Source organism: Sapajus apella, unplaced genomic scaffold (assembly GCF_009761245.1).
Source record: "Sapajus apella isolate SASKATOON/1434 unplaced genomic scaffold, GSC_monkey_1.0 scaffold18, whole genome shotgun sequence".
Taxonomy (NCBI): domain Eukaryota; kingdom Metazoa; phylum Chordata; class Mammalia; order Primates; family Cebidae; genus Sapajus; species Sapajus apella.
The window spans coordinates 28134964-28158263 of record NW_022436958.1 but is presented as its reverse complement, the minus strand read 5'-3'; the positions used below and the strand labels follow the sequence as shown (position 1 = coordinate 28158263).

Here is a 23300-nt window from a genome sequence, read left to right as displayed (position 1 = left end):
TGTGTGTGTGTGTGTGTGTGTGTGTGTGTGTGTGTGTGTGTGTGTGTCGTTTTCCAACTCTTCATTGTGTTTTGAATTTACTAACATCTAAACTCTTAATATGTACTACACATTAACTCTATTTTCTCTAAAGTACAAAATTTATGCAAAAAATTTTAACCACAACCATTCTAATATCATCAGTTCTTATTAAAATTGTTCTATTGATATAAGCAATAGGGTAGAATTTTATGCGTTTCAAGAAATACTCTTTCATTATGAACATTAACCATTTTCATTTCATACTGTATATGAAAGCTTGTCCATTAAATTGATACATGTGACTTAAACATACATGTTCTTGCATTTTCTTCATATTGTTGTGAAGCTTTTTTCAAAGAAGTTGAGATTTTGAAAATATTAAAACATACTTGCTTTCTACAATATGACTGAATATTATTATATATATTAGGATATTGGACTGCTTTCTATCTAGGTATTTGTTTCTGTCTAGGTGTTTATTATATATCCATGCTATTTTTCTAGGTGGAAATAGTTATATTTATGATATAGCATGGGATTATACAAAGTGTTTTAGTTTTATTAATAAATGTCTTTAAGGATCTGCAAAATGTAGATTTCACTTAGTATGGTCTCATGTCGCTGAGTTTCATGCAGGCTTTAATTCAATTATATAAAATGATGACATGCTTAAAATCTTCCCAATAACTTTAAATTATTAGTACTAGATATCTAATGAAGAGATTTTAATATTCTTGACTGAAATATTAAAAGTAGCCAAAGTACTAATAATAACAACAACAAAAGCTAACTACAACAGCTAATGTTCTCTTATTGGTAAGTGACTACATGCCAGTAAGTCTGCTAAGCTTTTCATACAGATTATCTCATTTATCAGGTTTCAAACGAAACAAAAATTTTAGTGATGTAAACAAAATGCCTTTTTTTTTTAAATTTAGGCAGTAGACAAATTATTTGAAAGACAAATATTCCTCTAAGGATAGGATAAAAGGTGTATAATTTTGTACTGTGTATATTTGCTAATTTTAAAGTAAATATTTTAAGGAACAAAGTGAAAACATGAGTTGTAATAGATATGAGGCTAGTTTGTTCTTTTGTCTTTTAAAATCTGATTATTACCACAGAGTGGTTGTATTATTTAATAAATAATTTGTTTGTTTCTAAGAATTTGCTTTGGATTTAGGAGGCAACATTAATCAAAAAGAGAATTTCACACCAAAATAGGAAAGCACTGTTTATGTATGAATATGTAACTGGAGATTATCTCACTATTGTAGAATGTTTGTTTCAGTAAATTATGGCATAACTATTACCTTAATCTGTGTTTCAGAAAACTGTAAGAGTAGTGATTAATTTTAAGAAAACACAGAAGACTATAGTGAGAGTGAGTCCACATGCATCACTTCAAGAGCTTGCACCTATTATATGTAGCAAATGTGAGTTTGATCCATTGCATACTCTATTGTTGAAAGATTATCAATCGCAGGAGCCTCTCGACATGACAAAATCTCTTAATGACCTAGGACTAAGGGAATTATATGCAATGGATGTCAACAGAGGTAAGTAAGACTTTTAATTTATTTATTAGTGGGATGTGTATATTTGTATATGTTTGTGCATTATGTTTGTATGTAGGTCTTCTCAAGTTCATAATGGCAATTAATGAGTCCTATAGACAGAAGTAATTACATGGCATTAGGAATAAGAAGACAAATGTTAATAAATATAAATTAAATATAACATTTAACTTAATTTCAGTTGTTGAAATTGGAATTGAAACTTGTCTTTTTAGCCATTATCCACATATTTTATTTTCTTTCTATCTGTGAATTTTTTTTTGTAGGATTTAATTTAATTCTTCATGGCCTTGAGACTTAAACAAAAAATAAAAATTTACATGTAAATTCATTGTTATTCTAATGAAATGTGAATTACTGTAGACTCATTATAATTTTTGTCTGAGTCTTAGTTATCACTCAAGTTTGGAAGTTTCCTCCCAAGTTTTTTCCAAGTTAGCACCAAAATAATTTAACTTATGAAATGAATCCAAAAATTCCAAAAGTTTCTGAAATAGCTTCCAGTTTTAATCTATAGAAATGATGTAATGTATAAACATTTGGAGATCTTAGATAATGCTAGTTTGTATGATGTCTAGTAGACAAATGTAAACGTTTATTCAAAATGAATCCGTTTTACTAGGAGAAATAAAAGTTTAGTGAAGCTGACAATTATTTACATACTCTGTGCATAGATGCTTCAAAATTTATCCTGAGGTTGTGGCTTTATGTAATACATAGACTACTTTTTCAACTCAGTGATTTTTTATACTTAAACAAACATCATCTTCACAGTCAATTTACCCTCTTTTATACCCCTCCTTCTGTAGCCACTTCTGTTACTGTCTTCAGTAAGTCATCTTTACAAGGTAAGACATATGAATCAGTAGAAACAAATTATACCATGAAATTGGATATATTGAAAATAAACTTCTAATTTTACCTTTTCTTAACATCACTAACATGTTTATTCTTTAAGAGATTTTAATCTAGAAAATATTTGAGTTTATTTCCTTAAAAAAAAGTATAGTTTCCTTCCTTTTGATTTCCAAATTTAATTATAATAATTTCATTTCAACAAATGTTTAAAAATTATATTATTCTAACAGTGTGGGAAAACATTTTTTACTCATATAAGGAAAAATTATTTTGCTAGGATTTTTATTTGGTACAAATCATAATAGTTTGGTAGCACCAAGGAAGCATCTCAGACTATTCACTGAACAGTAATTCAGAATAATGGGATATTATATTCATCATATAAAATTCTGCAGTCATTGTTTGTGAACATTTTGTAATAATGTGGAAAATACTTATGTTGAAATTAGCTTTATACCGTATAAGTGTGTTTGATACAATAGGTGAAAAAATACTTTTATATGAAATTGCTGAAAGGAAATACGTTAAAAATTTTAATAGTGATTAAATTTGGGTGATAGGGTTATGGCAGGTGATTTTTTTCACATTTCTTTTCTTTATAATACATAATTATATAATGGGCATGCATTCCTTTCATAGATAAAAAATGTATTAAAAATTGTCCAATAATAAATTGTACAAGTCTTTATTTACCCATTAAGAAAAAGTCCCAAATAATTGATTACCCTAATAATTACCACTCTACTAAAAAACAAACCGTAACAAACTGCATATATTACTTGTTACTGAAATCTCTACTTCCATAATAATAATAAAGAGATTAGAAATAGTGGTCTCTGTGGTTCTTTCTAGTACAAACAACAACATTTTGTTACTTGTATTTGACTTTTACTCCTAATTTTGCCACTTTCTGTCTACATCATCCTAAGCAAATTCTGTAAACTTTCTGGACTCATTTTGAAGGTGCTGAATGCATTGATTTCTAATAGCCCTTCCAGAAATGGAAAGATGTGGTTTATTCAGAATATTAAATGTTGTAAACAAACCTCAAGGGATTGAAATAGTAAAATTAAGAAAGCTTTACAGTATCAGAATCCACAAGGTTGATCCAAATGCTGTCAATGCCTTCGCTTCCTTATTTTTTGATATTATTTGACAACTTAAAACTTTTCATGCAGTTATTTTAGCCTTCCTTCTAGAAACAAGAAACTACCGTATTTGAGTTGCTTTTCTAAGTAAGTTCAAACCTTTGCTTGTCTTAGTGTTTAACCTGACTTGCTGTGATCCCTGATATAGAACTTTAAGTGAAGACTTAAGGGCTAACTTGTGTGCCGGATGACCATGTACCTGGAAATTTCTTCACCAAAAATAACAATATGGGCCAGGCACGGTGTCTCATGCCTATCATTCCAACACTTTGGGAGGCAAAGGTGGGAAGATTGCTTGAGCCTAGGAATTTGAGACCAGCCTGGGCAACATGGCAAAACCCCATCTCTACAAAAAGTACAAAAACTAGCCAGGTGTGTTGGCACATGCTTGTAGTCCTTGCTGCTTAGAAGGCTGAGGTAGGAGGATCACGTAAGCCCAGGGAGGTCGGGGCTGTGGTGAGCCGCCATGACCTTGCCAACGCACTCCAGTCTGGGTGACAGAGTAAGACCCTGTTTCAAAAAAAAATAAGAAAAAAACAAAATATAAAATATTCTGGTTATACTTATTGTATTTGCACAGCCATATGAATTTTTCAGCTACTCTTTTGACTAAATTTAATTGTGTATCCGTATGTGATAAGTGGTGTATTCCATCTTAAAATGAAATAGTGGCAAATCTAAAAAAAAATTATAAATATAAATCTTTAAATGGATACCAACTACCATTTAGTGCCTGTTTGTCTTTGTGCAAGTTATTAAAATTCTCTGTTCACTTATAGTTCCTGAGAGTGTAATGGAGTAATACCACCGCTTTCATTTTTTTATATCCTGCAGGGTAAATGTTAGCATGTTCCAATAAGGAAAAGGGCTCAGAGTGATAACTTTTGATACTTCCCACACGAGGTCATTCTAAGATATATATTAGGCATGCAAAAAAACTTTTACCATAAAATGCTATCCACATGTTCATTATTATTAGTTGCTAGCATTGTCAAACTCATTGTGCAGAATGTATGCCACTTATTTAATATTTTAATCGTCAGATTTAAAAATTTTACTTTGTAAAATAGTTTTCCTTTAACATGTTATTGAGGAATTTCGCATTACTATATTTATTTGGTGTTAACTAGCTTTGCTTTCCTGAAGTAGCTCCTATTTTGCCTTAATTTATTTTGTTTTTTTAGACATGTATTTTAAATAAAAGCATTTAAGATTACATATTTATCTTAGTTTTTCTTTAGTTATGACTCATAAATTTTAATATGCAACATTTTATTTCAAATGTTATTGAAATTATATTGTGATTTACCATAGAATCCATATGTTGCTTAGTAGAAGAAACATTTTTTGAATTTTACAGATCATCACTCATTGTTTTTCCAGGTTTTTAGAAAAATTTGCTACTCATTTATTAAAGAAACAAGGTCATTCGTTTTATAGTTTCCTGTCTCCAGATTTGTACTGATTGCTTCCCCTGGTGTCACTTAATGTTTAATTTATTGTAAATGTCATTGAAATGTTATTTCAGTGTAAATTTCCCCTCTATTTCCAATAAATTGATGGTTAAATCTAGAGGCTTGATCAGATTTTGGTGAGAGATGTTTTGGAAAGAATACGTCAAAAATGTTACTGTGTACTTCCATTAGCAAATGTAAAAAGTTATTTTTTCTGATGTTAGCCTTCAGTGATCTTTGTCTGCATCTTAATTAAGAGTTGAAAAATGGTGAAAGTCTATTGCAAACAATATTACATCTCTTAATGTCAGCTATTTGACTGCTATCTAGATCTAATTCAATCAGAAAAAGGTAGAATAGGCCAGGCAGTGTTTCACGGCTGTAATTCCAACACTCTGGGAGGCTGAGTCGGGTGGATCACCTGAGACCAGGAGTTTGGTCAACCTGGCAAAACTCCATCTCTACTGAAAATAAAAAAATTAGCCAAGCAGGGTGGCATGAACCTGTAGTCCCAGCTACTTGGGAGGCTGAGGCAGAATAATCACTCAAACCCGGAAGGTGGAGGTTGCACCGAGCCAGATTTCACCACTGCACTCCAGCCTGGGTGACAGTGAGACTCAAAAAAAGACTCCGTCTTGAAAAAGAAAAAGGTAAAATTAAAGTTTGATTATTTCCTTTCATCAGCGTTTAAAATAATGGACTGGTTCTCTAGCATAACACAAAAGTGAACAAATAGCCTTGCGTATTTTTTTGTTTTTGAGACAGAGTCTCACTCTGTGGCAAGGCTGGAGTGCAGTGGTATGATCTCGTCTCACTGAAACCTCTGCCACCGGGTTCAAGCGATTCACCTGCCTCAGCCTCCCAAGTAGCTGGGACTACAGGCTCATGCCACCATGCCCGGCTACTTTTTTTGTATTTTAGTAGAGATGTGGTTTCACCATGTTGGCCAGGATAGTCTCAATCTCCTGATCTCATGATCTGCCTGCCTCAGCCTCCCAAGGTGCTGGGATTACAGGCGTGAGCCACTGTGCCCTGCCCTTATTTGTTTATTTTTGAGACAGAGTCTTGCTGTGTTGCCAGGCTGGAGTGCAGTGGTGCCATCTCGGCTTCCTGCAACCTCTGCCTCCCAGGTTCCAGCAATCTTCCTGCTTCAGCTTCCTGTGTAGCTGGTAATACAAGTGCCTGCCACCACTTGGCTAATTTTTTGTATTTTTAGTAGAGATGGGGTTTCACCATGTTGACCAGGATGGTCTCCATCTCCTGACCTCCTGATCCACCCGCCCTAACCTCCCAAAGTGCTGGGATTACAGGTGTGAGCCACCAGAACTGGCCTTTTTATTTTTTAAAGTATCATTATGAATATATGAAATTAAACACATGTGACATGTTTCAGTTTATTGAATTACTTTTATGGCATCCAGTTTATCCTTATTTTTACCGGTAGAAACCATTTCAGGTTGGTTCCTGAGTCCTTTTAACACAACCTGGTAGACTTTGATAGTATTCTTTCTAGTATGGCTAGATGTTCTAAGCTTATATTGTACATTTCTTGATACCAACAGAGAATCAACCATTCTCAAGTAATCTTGGTTTCGTTTAACGGGAAATGGAAATTAGAGCCAATGTGGACCAGGGGGGCTCAGCACTAACTGGCTGCATCATTGCTTGCAGGCCCTTCAGTTAACAGTAGGAGATGCTTTTTGGAAAATTTTATATAAATATTATGTATACAACCTTGAGGTTTGACATTTGCCATTCTTACTAAAATTCCACTCCCTAATTTTCAGCACTGTTAACATTTGGGACAAGATAATTCTGTCACTGGGGACTGTCTTTTGCAATGTATTATGTTTGGAATCCTCACTGGCCTGTACCCAGTAAATGACGGCAGCACAGTCTCCTAACCCTGTTGTCAATGGTGGCAGCCAAAATAGTCCCCAGACTTGGTCAAATGTCACTTGGGGGGCAAAATTGGCCCCCGTTGAGACCCACCCTATTGAATAACATTTATGAAACATTTAACAAAGTACTGAGCAATTATAATGACTCACATTTGTAGAATAAAATATTTCAGAGCAGTTTAGCTGTGAGACAAAAGTATAATCAAAGGAACAAACTGTGTGGTAGAATTTCGTATCTTGTTTAATTTGAAGTGTTGTTTCTATTTTACTTCTGCTTCTGAAATGTTGTATAGAACATAGACCAAGTTTGTGTCATAGCTCTGTCATTTCCTGAGTGTTGGCCTTGATTATTTATCTTAGTTTTTTAAGCTTCAGTTTCCTCTGCTGTGAAACAGGAACAATATTTGCTTATTGCTTTGAGAATTTAATAAAATTTAGGGTGCTTAGCAGAGTGCCTTGTTTGTAGACTATAATTGGTAGCTTTTAGTATTAAGTATGTTTGCAAAGAGGACAGTAAGAGAAAAATCTTGGATGTGAACAATCTCAGGTACAAAAGTAAGATGCTTTTCTTCTATTTTAGAGTCCTGCCAAATATCACAAAACCTAGACATTATGAAGGAGAAAGAAAATAAAGGGTTTTTCAGTTTTTTTCAACGCAGTAAGAAAAAGCGGGACCAAGTAAGTATTGTCTTATATTGCATTTTGTAAGATTCTTCAAATATTTTTAATGACTAGTGCTTTTTACCAATATCTTGAAATTACTAGATTTTGGCTTTATCATTCTTTACTAGACTGCAAGTGCACCTGCAACCCCTCTAGTAAACAAGCACCGCCCAACTTTTACAAGGTCCAATACCATTTCCAAACCATATATTTCCAACACGCTGCCGTCGGATGCACCCAAGAAGAGGCGGGCACCATTGCCCCCAATGCCAGCATCTCAGAGTGTCCCCCAGGACCTTGCACACATCCAGGAGAGGCCTGCTTCTTGCATAGTGAAATCCATGAGCGTTGATGAGACAGATAAGGTGCGTAGTTTTGTTTTCTATTTTTTTTTTTTTAGGATGAGGCAGGGTACCATTTATTTTTCCTCTTACCTAAATTATCTTTTCCGGGTAGACTAATAAGAAGTAGTCCTATAACAGTTGATAATTAGTAACAGCTACTAATATGTAATAAGACGAACAGCTCCTACTAAGATTGGTACTAGGAATAGATCCTCTATATATATACAGGTCTGTGATGCAGTAAAGAGTAAATGTTAGTTTTAAGTAACTTTCATAGTCAAGCAAAAAAAAAAAATATATATATATATGATATATATCATATATATATATGATATTGATATATATCATATATATATGTCATAGCTTGACTATGATATATATATATAGATATATATATAGATAGATAGATAGATAGATATAGATATAGATATAGATATAGATATAGATATCTCCAAAAACCTAAAGTCTTGGTTTGCTAATGCCTAAGGGCTCTTCCTTAATGCATATAATAGAAATGAAAATACAGTCTTTACGTTTGAATAATTCTTTTTTTAAACAGTGACACACTCTTTGAATTGTGTTCATGAATTTCTAACCACATGTATCTTCTTGACCTGACTGAGATTCTTCAGCGAATATCCTGGTATCTACCTGGTACATAGTTACTCCATAGTGAAAAAAAGAAAATAAACCTTTTTATATAGAATATATCACAGTTACCTTTATGTACCCTTATCTTCAAAGCACTTTTCTAGGTGTACCTTTTTCAAAAGTTTCTTATTATTATTCACCTTTAATCTCAAATTTCCCCTGAGTGTGCCATTTTGTGGTGATCCATTGCAAAACTACTTTTCATGACTAAACAATCCACAAATTCCTTGCATTATTCATATAAAAAATAAATGGATTTTTAGGTATATAATTGAAGATGAGACTGTATATATTGTTGCTGGTAATCAGACAGAATGATTTAAGTAACTTTGAAAGCAGATTATATTTGGAGATACTTGAGACACTGAGAAGTTTTCTTGTATCTAGTTGAAAGATTTTGTTTTTCCTTTGGGAGCTTAGTAAATGCAATGCTAACATAAATTAACTCTTCCCAAGCACCTGATACACATTTCTGTGCTTCCTTGACTTAAAAAATATTAACCATAGTTTCTAAATGTAGTTTATAGACTATCATACGTGCAACTCAAAGAGATAGAAATGAATTTTTAAAATGCTTAACCTCAGTACTTGGAAAATGATCTATTAAGATTCTTATTTCTATTAAGACTTTCTTGTCTAATTTAATATTTGTGGTATAAAATCTCATAAATCAGGAGTATAACTTTTTTTCAAATAATAGAATCGTATACTGACAAAGTTTTGAAGGGTAACTGCTTGAGAGTTGGGTGAATCCTCACAGAAGAGATGTTTCTTGAGTTCACTCTTAAAATATGTGTGGAAGTCCATTAGTCAGGCAAAGGAACCCTGTTCAGAGATGCAGGAATGTGAAGACTATGGCATGCCTGGGCATGAGCAAGAAACAGAGATTGAAATTAAGCATGGTAAGCAGGGGTCAAGTCAGAGTCCCAAAGACTTTATTTTGCGCTTGTATTCCTTTTAAATTTCTTCACAATAAAAAGTAGCATTTTTTGGGTTGTTGTATGTTTTTAATTACCATAAACTATGTCATATAAAGTATAAATTACCATACCTTTGAGTAGCCACCTGTCTTTTTACATGTATAGTATATATATATATAGAGAGAGAAATATATTTTAGCCCATGCTCACAAATATTTATTCCAGCTGTCCTCATTCAATCTATTTCAGTCAACTTTCTTTGTACTTGGCTCCCCAAGAGGTCTGTGTTGTCTTTCTAATAGTCTGTTTCTTAAAATTCTGGGCTGTGCTACCAGTGACCTCACTGAAAACTGTTTCTTTTGATTCTTTCCCTCTGCTCTGTGACCAGTTGCTGCCCCTGTGTTAAGTAATCTTTTTTTTTTTTTTTCCAGTATGTTGCCTTTGGCAAAGTACACATCTTTATACAATTTTCTAATTATTTTTTCTTTTGATCTGGACATCTGGGTAGTTCTTTGATGTATTGTTCAGGAGGACCCAGAATTATTTATTTTTCCCTAGAGAAGCTGAAGAGCCATTTTTTATTTATTCATTACAAAAATTCTTAGTGATTAAGCTGTAGTACACACACAAATTCATACCTTCTTAGGCATCTCTGCAACTAACTTCTTGATATATTTGATGTGATTAATTACCCCCTTGGTCTTGATTTTTCTTTCTCTTCCTTGGTCTTGAGCCATTTTCTATTTTTATTTTTTTCTTGTCAATATTTCTTATATGTTTTTTCTAAATTTGGAGGTGCCAAATCCATGGTCTTGGTCTATATTTACTACACTCTTTCAGAGAAGACATCTCTTTTTTTTGGAGTTTGTGGGCTAATGGTTCTCAACTATAGTGGTTTGAATAGTGTTCCTTGCAAAAGGTATGTCTGAGATCTAACCCTTCAAAACCTGTGATTGTGACCTTATTTAGAAATATATTTTTTGCAGTTGTACTCAAGTTAAGGATCTCTAGATTATGTATAGGATAGGATCTCTAGATCCGTAAATTTAGCACAAATCCTTGGATTTTGGCAGGCCCAAATCCAGTGACTGATATCCTTATAAGAAGAAGAGACACATAGGCAGAGAGACACAGAGGAAAAGGTCATGTGAAGACAGAGACAGAAATTGGCATTATGCTGCCATAGCCAAAGATTACCAGAAGTCACTAGAGCCTGGAAGAGGCAACAGAGGGTTCTCCCTAATGCCTTCAGAGGGAGCATGACTCTGCCAACACCTTGATTTCAGATTTCTGGGCTTCAGAACTGTGGAAGAATACATTTGTGTTGTTTTTAGCCACACAGTCACAGTAATTTGTTAGGGCAGCCCTAGGAAACTGTACATTAACTTCGTAATTCCAATGTCAATATTCTTCCAGCTGCAGTTTGAATTCACAGTTGCTATTGACTACCTGGAAGACGTATTTAAAACCAAAATCATTGTTTTTCTACCAGAGTGAAAAGCTCAAGATCATCTTTGATGTATTTTTTCCTTTTACATCTAATTAGAGACCAATCCTTCATTCAGTCTCCCTTCATGATGTCTTTTATTCTCTCTGCTGATGTCCTTTATAAAGAAATCCAGGGCAGAGTATAAAGAGAAAACCAGTACTTAACATGTCTTTGAGATACTCAACGTGGTTGCCACATTTGTATTTCTTAATTATCACTTTTCAGTTCAGAAACTTTGCATAGCTTGCTGTCATTTTTCTGGACATTCAAGATCCTCTACAGAATGATCACAATTTTACTTTAAACTTTTTAATTCCTCATAATTTATAGGATGGGATAGGATAGGATACTCTCTCTAACCAGAAGATTTGACTTATTGTTGCTGATGCAAAATCCTTCGTTCTGTCTTTTCAGAATGGAATGGCCCCATTTCCATGTTCTTCATTTCTACTTACCCATCCAAAGGATGTCTGTTCTTTGACCAGATTCATGGAGCGTTTTCTAAAGATTCCCATAGAATAATCTTTGCTGTCTCTGAATTTGCTTCTCTTGTCCCCTTTCATTTTTTCTTGTTTACATATGGATAAGCAGTGTATGTTATATAATTCTAAAGATAAAAAGAGGAATAGGGTAAAAATTCTCCTCCTCTGACCCCAACCAAGTTTTGCTGCCCAGAGGCAAACACTATTTATTAACAGTTTCTTGTGTATCTTTCCAGAGATGATGTATGCATATTTAAACCAATATTCATACTAAATATTATTTTTTTCCTCAGGTGGCCATATGCTGCATGCATGTTACACTTTACTTTTTGGTACTGAATTATTTATTCTGGATTTTCTTAGAAGTTCATAAAGGGCTTCCCCTTTTTGAAGGATCGCATAATATTACGTTGATAGGTATAACATGATTTTCTTACCTCCTCCTCTAAAGATAAATATTAGGGTTGTATTATGGCATAAAATTTGCAGCATTCTTAAATTTTACCTTTTTCTTTTCCCCACCCTGAGGGCAGGAATTGTGTTCTCCAGCAAAATTCTGTAACATGGTAGATGTTCAAGAGAATTGATAAGTAAACATTAATCATTGCTTTCATAGCCAGGTACAGTATATACAATGAGAATATGTCACACTTAGATCGTAAACTTTTAGTATGTCATTCATATATCTGGTAAATTTTCAAGAGTACTTGGATAACGTAAAGATTGCTTACATTTAGTTTTATGGTAATTGGACCATGTAATTCTTAGCAGTATTTTTCTTAAGTTTTTATAGAAAAGCCAGAATTTAGATAAGGTTATATTGAAAACTTAAGGTCCAAATAAATTATATTCTACATGGCATAATGCATATAAATATAATTGATCCTTGAATTAAAATTATTTATAGGCCAGGCATGGTGGCTCATGCCTATAACCCCAGCACTTTGGGAAGCCGAGGCAGGAGGATCACTTAAAAGCCAGGAGTTCAAGACCAGCCTGGGCAACAAAGTAAGACCCCCTGTCTCTACAAAAAAACAATAAAATAAAATAAATCAGCTAGGCATGGTGGTGTGTGCCTGTAGTCCCAGCTACTCAGGAGGATAAGGCGGGAGGATCACTTGAGCTCAGGAATTCAAAGCTTCAGTGAGCTCTGATCTTACCACTGCACTCCGGTCTGGGTGACAGGGTGAGACCCTGTCTTTAAAAAATAATAATAAATTTAAAAATAGTAAAAACCTGGTTTATATAGCCATGTGCAGATATTCAGGAAATTCAGCAAAACATATGAATTTATGAGCGACTCATACTTATTTTACTGCTTGCTTGTATAAAAATTAAAATCAAAGATGGTCATCATCACTATAAACATTTTTATCTATTTTAACAATTTAGTTTTGAATTTGAAAATGTAAAATGTCACTATTTTTAGTGATTGAAGGTGATAGCATGTTGAGGACAAGATAAATTGGAAGAAAAATATTTATGACCAAAATGGTTCTAAGTATATGAATTTTAGACACACTTTAATTTTTATTGTTCAGGATACAAAATAAACCACAAGGGTGCGCTGTTTGACAGAAGTACAGCATTCTAATTGTTCCATTTTTTTTCTTCAAAGCACCTTTTAATAAAGCAGAAAGAAAATATTGGGAATAGTTACATCAGAAATAGAAAATGCTTATTGATGTGGGTAAATAAAGCTAGAGAGATAAATGTCAGTAACACATGACAAAGGGATTTAAAATTAGCAGTTTTATTCATTTTGAGTTTTTATTGCATTTTGTTGTTCCTTTAAGAGCCACAGATACTATGTTTGCCTTAGTCAGGGTTTACTGATGTCAGTAAATCTGTAGCTTAGGAAAAATTTTGTCAGCCACGTTTATTTTATACTTTTTGGCTGTTCATATTTAATAATTTGCCTCATTCTTCTAAGTTATTTCTCAATATCAGCAAATTAAGGTATTTGGATGGTGATATTTTGGAGCTTATATTGAAAATATTCACATAAGAGGGTGTTGATTTGCTGAGCTAATTTTGACAAACTGCAGTTTCCAAAGACTATTCAGAGTTAGAGATAGCAAAGATCCAGTTAGCAAATTATTTAACCTAACCTTTTAGAATATTTCTGCATCTAAAATTATTTTTTTCTATCTAAAGAATAAATTTTGAAGAACACATATTTTACGATCATTGCTGCAGTATCCTTTCATATCCATAAATTTGTCTGTACCCTCTTTTGCATGATTTCAAGCCTCATGTCATTTTTTCCTATGAAGGTGAATATATCATCTTCTATGAAAATACTCATTTGAAAAGAAAACTTTCCCATTAGAAATTTTCTGAGGCAGTATTTCTTGGTAGTTTTAGAGCATTTTAAAATATGATTTTGCCGAATGTTTTGAAATGCTATTTGTGCAACAAGACATATAATAGCTCATACTTTATTTACATGAACCATATAACATATATTCTTATATAAAATGTACATAGTTGTTTACAATAAGATTGTCATTTGTGAAATGGGAAGTCAGAAATTCTATTACATTGACTTACATTGCAAGTGACTTAGAATTCTGGGATAAATCTAAGTTCAGAAATCTAGTTTCTGCATCATATCTGCTGACCAAGAATTTATGAAGAGCACATTTAATAAAATAAATGACCAAAGGATGTTCTGGTATTATTGACAAATTAGCCTCATCGGCTGATTTTACATTTGAATAACTGGCAGAAGAGTTGGAAAAAAGTATTGGATTGTCTTGACCTGTATGCAGAATTCACAGAATTTTTTGTAGAATTGTTCATTTGGCACATTTGGTGGGACTGCCACTTGTAATTATGAATATACAACAGCAATCAATTTTTTCCTCTGGCTATGGGCATGACACATCTTTTTATTTGGGATACTATATTGTGGCTGGAAACATTGTAAAAAATGATCTTTATTGGGCATTTTATTTCTTCTCACTTTGCATTCTGCTTCAGAAAAACACTCAACTATTGAGAAACAGAAAGTTTTTGCCATCTAGTATTATGCAAGTGAAATTCAATACCTAGAGTGTTAGTTTTAAAATAACTGACTTAATTTTTTAAATGTTTTAAATTGTTCATCTTTTACCCAATTCTGTATTCTAATATATATATATGTCTATATATATGTATATATATAGACATATATATGTACATATATACATAAAATGTGGCCTGTGTAAAATTTTATGTATATAAATATACATTTTATATACATATATATATTATACATGTATATACATATGTATGTATATACATGTATAATATATATATGTATATATACACACACACATATATACATCATGGTTTATAAGCAGGTGGGATGATATAGGTCATATACTTATGAAATATACAGGTATATATTCTTATTATTATACTTTTAATCCTAGTTATTTTACATAGCGTATGTAAGGTTGTACTCTCTGTTGTAATAGAGTATGTATTTGCAATTTTTAAGAAACATACCCCTCTTTAGATTTTACAGATTGTCACATTTTATTTCCCCCTCCATTTTCCTCTTATACAGAAAGTGGACCACACACATAATTCTACAATTGCCTAGGAACTGTGGTTACCATGGTATTTGCAGTTTGCTGTACAGAATACAGCTGTCTGTACTTCCAAAAATATGATTGGTTTCATTCAGCAGAGAAATGTACCAACACAGTATAATATTTAATCTGCTCCCCATTTTAAGGCTTTCTTAGATATAGTACATATTTTGCCACTGTAGTTTTCATCAGATTTTCAAAGGATCATAATCATAATAACAGAAGCAGTGCTAAATGCTTATAATGTTTCAGACAAGGCTCTAAGAACATTATTTATTTAATCCTCATCACAGCCCTCTGAGCCTTTACATTTTAGGTTTCTGCCAGTTTTACCTCTGGCCTAAAAGTAAAGAACTATGAATTATGAGGAATTAATAGTTGTTAAACCTTAAAGAAAAAAGTATTATTCAAAGAGCAGTAGATCATTTGTGGAATTAATGTGGATTTCTCTTTCTTATCTGTTAGTATATAAAAAGTTGGACCTCTCTGAAAAAACGTACTGAGTTAATACAATAGCATTGAAACTAATCAGTGTTAGGAGACATACTTTACCAGTAGGACATTTATTTAGCCTTTCTACCTCTGTGATGTTTGGGACCTCATGGGGAGACTTGCCTTCCTTTGGTAACTAGCATGTGTTAACAGAGGCCAGGGCAGATAGAAGCAGGCCTCTTTCCTGGAGTGACAAGCTTATGGCATCACTGGGATAAGCCTGCTTACCCAGCCTTAATTCCCTTTCTGGGTGAACTGAGTTGGCCCTAGTTTGTTTGGTTGACTGCAGCTTCACTCTGGTATAGGTCCTAAACTCAGTTAACTTCTAGACGATTCACATTCTCCTACCCTGTGGTTAAAAAAACCTATATCCTCATCACTGTGATCACAGATAATCATGGTTACCACCATTTCCTGTCTTTTAAACTTGATCCTGAGCTCTGCTTTCTCTTGGTTCATCATTTTCATTCAAGATGTACCACTGAGGTAGACCCTCAATTTTGGGCTTTTACAAAATGCAATATGCAAAGGATTATCACTAATAAGACTTAGTTTATATACTTTATCAAAGTATCATAGGGTTGATGAAAGCACTGATTGCTTCAGGAAGACAAATGGAAAAAATTTACAGGGCGATAACATGGGATTTTTGATGTGTGTGCACGTGTGTGTGTGTGTGTGTGCGCGTGCGCGCGCGTTTTCTTTCTGTTGTGCCTAGAGAAGGGCTGGAAAGAAGTCCTGACTTGGCTTGAGAGAGAGAATCTTGAATTCTACTGACAGGTCTATTATCTTCTTTGCTGTTGCCTTTTTTTTTTTTTTCTTCTTCACCTTCACTGAACTTCTCCATGACTTAGTTTTCTCTTCTGTAGAATAAGGTTGTGTAATTGAATTTCCCAAAGTCTCTTTCAACTCTAGTATTACAAAATTGTTACTTTGTTATTTTTCAGAATTGGCCTCTAACAGATGTGTTTGTTTTGGTTTGATCAACATTAACGAGATAATGGTGTCTCATCCTGGTGTTACTTCTCTGAGGATTTCGGACACTTAAAGTACAATAACAAAATAAAACATTGGCTGACATCTTTAGATCTTCCCACACTCCAGGCTGTAACAGAAAAGTTAACACAATTGCATGGGTATTGCATTACCAAAAAGAGGTAGAAAACTTGACGTTTGATGAAGACATGCTTAGGTTAATGAGTTGGTTAACCATCGGATACAAATGTTACCATTGACTAAAGTTTTAAAGCAGATGACTTTAAGAGAAATCTAGTAGCAAGCTTGGCCACTCAGAATGCTCTGAATGGGTTTAATTTTAGTAACCAAAAAGATACAAGTTACTGTTGGAGTTGGTATTTAGATCACCTATAAGTGAATCTAGCTGTAACCTCATTGCTCCTCTTGTAGTATTTATTTCAGCAGATTGATAGGAGCAGCATTAAAAGTAGCCACATAGTGAGAGCTTGCCTAGTGTAGGTTTAAGAGCTCCAGGCACTGGTCCTGCTGTCTTACTTCTCTTCTTGTTATTACCTTTGTCTAGGATCTGACATGCCACCTCTATTTCTTATACCCCTTCACTTTGATGTTATGCGATTTCTCTTAGTCTTCATAACCTAGGCAGGCTAAGATTTTCTATGCCATCAATGAAGAATCTCAAAACAGGTTTATATGGAGACTAAGAAAATAGAATGTATAAGCACTAGATTTTCAGGAGTGGGGAGGAAGTGCCATCCAAAGAGGAAAAGGGTGTAGAACAGGGAGATTCAGGATCTCAGAAATAAACTTGCCCCACCCCACCAAAAGATAACATTTTATTTTTACAAATCATAATAATATAATGGAGAAACTGGCACATGTACTTTCATACAATGCAAGCCAAAATGTGCATGCACATGTGCGTGTATGTATGTGCATGTGTGTATACAAAGGTGTAAAAAGATACTCATATAGCCATGGATACCAAAACTTTGAGGCAACTTTTATTTGTTGGGATTTAGTGACTTTTTTCCTCATCATTATATACATTGTTTGTATCTCATAAGATTGAGTTAATTTTATCACCTCATCCATAAAACTGATTTAATTGTGATACAAACTCACAGCTTATTTTACAAATTTGATACAAGACCTCATCCCTCTAAATTACATTTATTTTAGTGTAATAATAACATGTATAATGATAACGACACTTAAAATTGACTTGCTTTTCTAAGTTGTAAATTTTTTTGGCATTCTTCCATCAAGAGTTAGGAGTTAAAACTTGACCCTCAGATTTATGAAAAGTTCAGTTATTGGACACAATAGTAAATATCATAAATTAATGTCAATTTATAAGATATTTTATACTATTTCATAGTGTTTATTAGAAATGTCCAGGTTGGAGAAAAAATAATGTGAGTCTGTCCCTTGAAAAACAAAACATGAGTTTTAAGACAATTTCAAGGGGTTGTTTACATTGTCTCCACTAACCCCACTCTTTCCCACCTGTGTAAATCATGTTATAACAGAACCAACAGCTTCTATTAGAAACATTTATCAACATCATTGAAGTTGGGCTCCTATGTTTCTATCTCCTAATTCAGTGTTTTTACTTTTCTTTGTGTATCCTTTCGTTTAACTCTTTAATACAGGACACATCAATTTCAATGACCCACACTTTATAATTCAGCTATGATTAATGGGTGATCTAATAACGAGTGCAGAGCAAGTATTCAGTCGTTCTCTTGAATGCCGTTTGATTTTTTTTTTTTTCAGTTAAATTTAGTTTGATTTTGAATCAGTGAATTCTGATCTGGGTGTGAATTCTGGGGGATTAACAATCTGGAATGGTTTTCAACCTGACCTTGCCATTTTCACTAGTATATTCTGTTTCTCCTTGCAGTATTTTCCTTTTTACAGACCATAAAATTTGGTGATGTGCATTCCTGTTAGAGGTGCAGTTTTCATTAATGGCAGGCAGACTTACCAGTAACTCTAACTAAAGTAAATAATTGAACATCTCTAATGATTAACCAAAGCAGTTTCCCCTAGTAAGTAGACACTTCTGTGTTTTCTCATTTTGTAACGCCTTTAGACTTAATAAATTTTAATCTCTACCACTTTTTAAAATGTAGTCATAATTTGAACAATGTAAATGTATGTTGGTAGTAAAAGAAGACAGTTATAAATAATTCTTTAATTCTTCACATTAAATTTGCTTATGGAACATTTCAAGTATATGTACTATGATACACATCCATGAATTCATCACTGATTCAACAAACTAGGGTTAAATATTTAACCTTTATTAAAGTCCTTTAAAGTATGTTGAAGAGACCTGAGATGACTTAAAGATGGAGGTTTTTAGACTCACAAGGAATGTTTATACAGTAGACTAAGTATAGGTTCCTGAACATTGGGCAATGTTGAGTTTTAAGGTTAATTATTACTGAGACTGATTTCAATAGGACTCTTAACTGACACAGTCTCCAGAGAGTACAATCTTAAAGTAGATACCTCCTTTTACCTTTACTTTTTACTCCAAGATATACATAATTCTTATTTTATTTGCAGAACACTTTCATGTACTTTAAAATAGACAAATTGCAAGTGATAATATCAGCTAATGGTTATGAAGCATGCACTGTATGCTAGACACTGTGCTATGCATTTTTTTCGTTTATTATACTTTAAGTTCTGGGGTACATGAGCAGATCATGCAGGTTTGTTAGGTAGGTATATACACGTGCCATGGTAGTGGTTTGCTGCATCCATCACCCCGTCATCTACATTAGGTACTTATCCTAATAACATCCCTCCCCACTCCCCCAACCCCCTGCTACTCCTCCCCTAGTCCCCCACCCCTCACGCCCCAGTGTGTGATGTTCCACTCCCTGTGTCCATGTGTTCTCATTGTTCAACACCCACTTATGAGTGAGAACATGTAGTGTTTGGTTTTCTGTTCTTGTGTCAGTTTGCTATGTATTTTACATATAACATTTCATTTAAGCATCCCAGCCTCTTTTGACATAGGTGCTGTTACTTTTCATGAATGAGGAGCCCGAAGGCCAGAGAGATAATAAATGGCATATTTTCTGAACCCCTTGTATTGACTCCAAAACCCATTTGTTTGGTAATCATTGTAATGGGCTGCCTTCTACCTTGTAAACTCTCTGTAATCCTCTCTCCAGCTAGACAAATTCACACTCAAAAATAGTGGGTAGTTTGGCTCTGATGAATGCAAGAGTAGAGCTATTGGGAGACTATTTGGAGCATATTCCTGAAGTGCACAGAAAAAAATACAGCTTAACAATGCTGCTACTCAGGCCTCAGTGGTCTTCCCAGCCTTTTAATTAATTTAATTTAATTTAAATTTTTAGCATTCTAAACTCATGATATGTATTACTGAAATATTATTTAAATACTGCGGCAGTTTAGTAAGGCTGCTTTTAACATTAGTCATTCCTGGGTTTGGAGCCTCTCTGGTCTGGTGTATTCGATATGTATATTCTCCGTAAATCCCAATGTATACTTGGCTTCCTTGGCTATAGTCTATTTAGAAATATCAAAGCTTCTAACTCAAATATCCCTTCTTTTTCTGCAGGCTTTCACCCTGCCTCCCCAAGAGAAGGATGTTTAGTGGCTGTAGAACATCTCTTTCTCAAGTCCCAGTTGTTCTTCTGTTCTGTATTAATAGTGATGTTTTAGTTAACACACAGTAACTCCATATTTGATTTTTATTATCTTAACTTTCCTTGGCTATTTCTTAAATAATTGAAATTATTTTCTAAGAGTCTTCATAAAACCTCTTGCCTCTGTGTCTTATAGAACAACAAAAAAATATACATTAAGCTATTTCCTTGAATGCTAATATGAATATTACTCATATTTCAAAACAAAATTTACATTTCTGTCATTAATCTGTTGCTTATTATCTAAACTCACTGTTCTTAGTTCTTCAAAACTCTTGCCATTGCATGATCTTATACCAATTGTTAAATTTACATTTGTGCTCAACTTTAATAAGTTGTTTTTTTGTGTGTTTTTTTGAGACGGAGTCTTGCTCTGTTACCTCCACCTCCTGGGTTCAAGTGATTCTGCTGCTTCAGCCTTCCAAGTACCTGGGACTACAGGCACATGCCACCACATACAGCCAGTTTTTGTATTTTTAGTAGACATGGGGTTCCTTGTTGGCCAGGATGGTCTCCATATCTTGACCTTGTGATCTAACTGCTTCAGCCTCCCAAAGTGTTGGGATTACAAGCACCTGGCCAACTTTAATAAGTTTTAACCATTATTAACTGTATAGGTTCCAATTATGACAAGCCACATAACTGTACCTCATATCAATTAGTGACAATCATAGTCACTTTCCTCTAATGTCTTTTTTTTTTTTTTTTTTGAGACCGAGTTTTGCTCTTGTTGCCTAGGCTGAAGTGCCATGGCGCAGTCTCAGCTCACTGTAACCTCCACTTCCTATATTCAAGAGATTCTCCTGCCTCAGCCTCCTAAGTAGCTGGGATTACAGGCACGTGCCACCACACCTGGCTAATTTCTGTATTTTTAGTAGAGATGGGGTTTCACCATGTTAGTCAGGCTGGTCTTGAATTGCGGCCTTCAGGTATTCTATTTGCCTCAGCTTCTGAAAGTGCTAGAATTACAGATGTGCGCCACAGCTCCTGGTCAGTGTCCTTTTTTATTATCCTCTTTAATTCAAATTGCAGCTTCAGAAATGCACGTCCATTTACCATTATGATACACATGCACAACATGTAAGGATGGTAAATGTCGTAGAATAAATGCTTCCCCTAATGTCCATGGCTTTGTCTTTTCAACATGTGTTCCCTCAATTATCTTCATAAATACTGTTTAAAAAATTTAGCATTTATAAAACTGAAATATGTCTGTTTTGAAAAATTTTAAATTTTTTATCCATAAAAATATAAATATTATGTTTTACAAAAAGCTAGCTTATTTTAAGACCTCTAGGCTGAATAATGAAACATGTGAGTCTATGGTTAGTCTGTCTTTGAGTTAAGAATAGGTTCATAAAAATTTGTGAGTCTGTATATATTCCTCCCTTTTTTTATTTCTATACTGTCTCCTTTATTACAACCAAAATTTAAGAGCTCTAACTCCCAAATAGATACTGTCATTGAGAAATTCATGTCATGGCTCCTTTACCATGGAAAAGACCAGTAAGTGACAATGATTAGGAATGTGTACTAACAGTGAACACATTTTTATTATACACCTTTTGAAAGCAATCAGTCAAAACATGGGAAACATGGAACTAGGGAGGAAAATCAAATGCTGCTGTTGCTTTATGCATGAAGGCGCCACTTACTGATCCCCTAGTGCATTCTTACTGGTAAACTAGATGTGCCCTAGGAGTGGAGCATGGCTTTAATAGGGCTTTGCAGAAGTAAATCGGTCAAGAAATAAAGTCACATCTTCTACTGCTTTTAATTTGTAGATAGATATTTCTTTTTAAGCAAAGGGCTGTGTTATTTTAGGAGAACTTTTGACCTGTTTTTTTCTGATGTTTCCTAAATTTGTTGCTCTTATAAGATATCACATGAAGGTTTTAGAACACAAAGACATTATCAGTAGAAATATTTCTATTTAACCTTGATATTCTACTCAAAACAATATTTAAATACTGCAGATTCCTTGGTGCATTTGTTTCTTTTTGTTGCAGCAGGCCTTCGTTTTGGATTATTTCAAATATCCATTGAGAATCCACCCCCATGCCTACCCCAGGCAGGATGATCATAATATTTAGTCAGAATGGACTTTAGTGACTCTGAAACAGTATCTGAGTTTGGGTGGCAGGCTTTAACTCTTTTCTTGCTGGATTATAGAGAAATCTGAAGAATTTTGGAGGAGGAATCAGAGTAATGGGATAGGGTTGGAGGGAGAGTTGGAGGCAGCTATTTACCCACTAGTAGGAAAGAAGTTTAATATGTCACCTATTGTAAGATCTCCCTGGTGCCACCTTGTCCCTGTTAAGAGGCAGAGTTAGTGGGTTTGTGAGAGGTTCGTTCACTGAAGCTCCTGCCACTGTAGACCTAACTGTTTTTCTCCCTGTTGAGGTGACCTGCCTTCCTCTTTAGTACGTAACACAGTTGGCAAAGATTACAGCTAACTCAACCCCTTTTCTTTGGGGGCAGGCTTCCTTTTCTCTCTGGCAGACAAAATTACAAAATAGTAAGTTTGCCAAATTTTTCTTGATGTCTAGCAGAGCATGAAGACTGAAAAATATCTTATGAACTAGTTCACTGCCCTTAGATGTACCCACGTTGTCTTGTAAGACTAGAGTAGCCCAAGCTTTACACATGCTTCTGGTCTGAGTACATCAAGGTCTTTTATTTACAAATGAAGAAGGCAACATATCATTTATTTTTTTCATTCATTCAAGAAGTGTTTACTTAGAAACCTCTGTGAGCCAGATATGGTTCTGGACATACAGCAATAAGCAAAATAGGAGGGGAAAAACTCCCTGCCCATATGGTCAACCCTAGTGGGAGCAAACAATGTTCAAGGTAAATAAGCCAAATATATAGTGTGTTAGAGAGCAGTTAAATGCTGATCATAGAAATAAATCTAGGAAGTAGGGATAAGAAATATTGGGACTCAGGCAGGAGTTCATTGAAAAGATGACATTTGACTGGGCATGGTAGCTCATGCTCTTAATCCCAGCACTTTGGGAGGCCAAGGCAGGCTGAACACTTGAGGTCA

The 23300-nt window shown here is 34.2% G+C and overlaps 1 protein-coding gene across 9 annotated transcripts in view; it reads left to right on the top strand.

Annotated features, from left to right (window-relative positions):
• Positions 1–23300, top strand: part of COBLL1 (cordon-bleu WH2 repeat protein like 1) — a 163082-nt gene that overhangs the window by 115772 nt on the left and 24010 nt on the right. For 6 of the 9 annotated variants that reach the window (XM_032286573.1, XM_032286575.1, XM_032286568.1 and 3 more), the window contains 4 exons: positions 1352–1580; positions 2408–2446; positions 7540–7637; positions 7751–7987. In XM_032286573.1, coding sequence (XP_032142464.1) covers positions 1352–1580; positions 2408–2446; positions 7540–7637; positions 7751–7987 — 603 coding nt within the window. The remainder of the gene's footprint in view (positions 1–1351; positions 1581–2407; positions 2447–7539; positions 7638–7750; positions 7988–23300) is intronic. The other 3 variants (XM_032286576.1, XM_032286574.1, XM_032286570.1) reach the window with 1 other exon arrangement.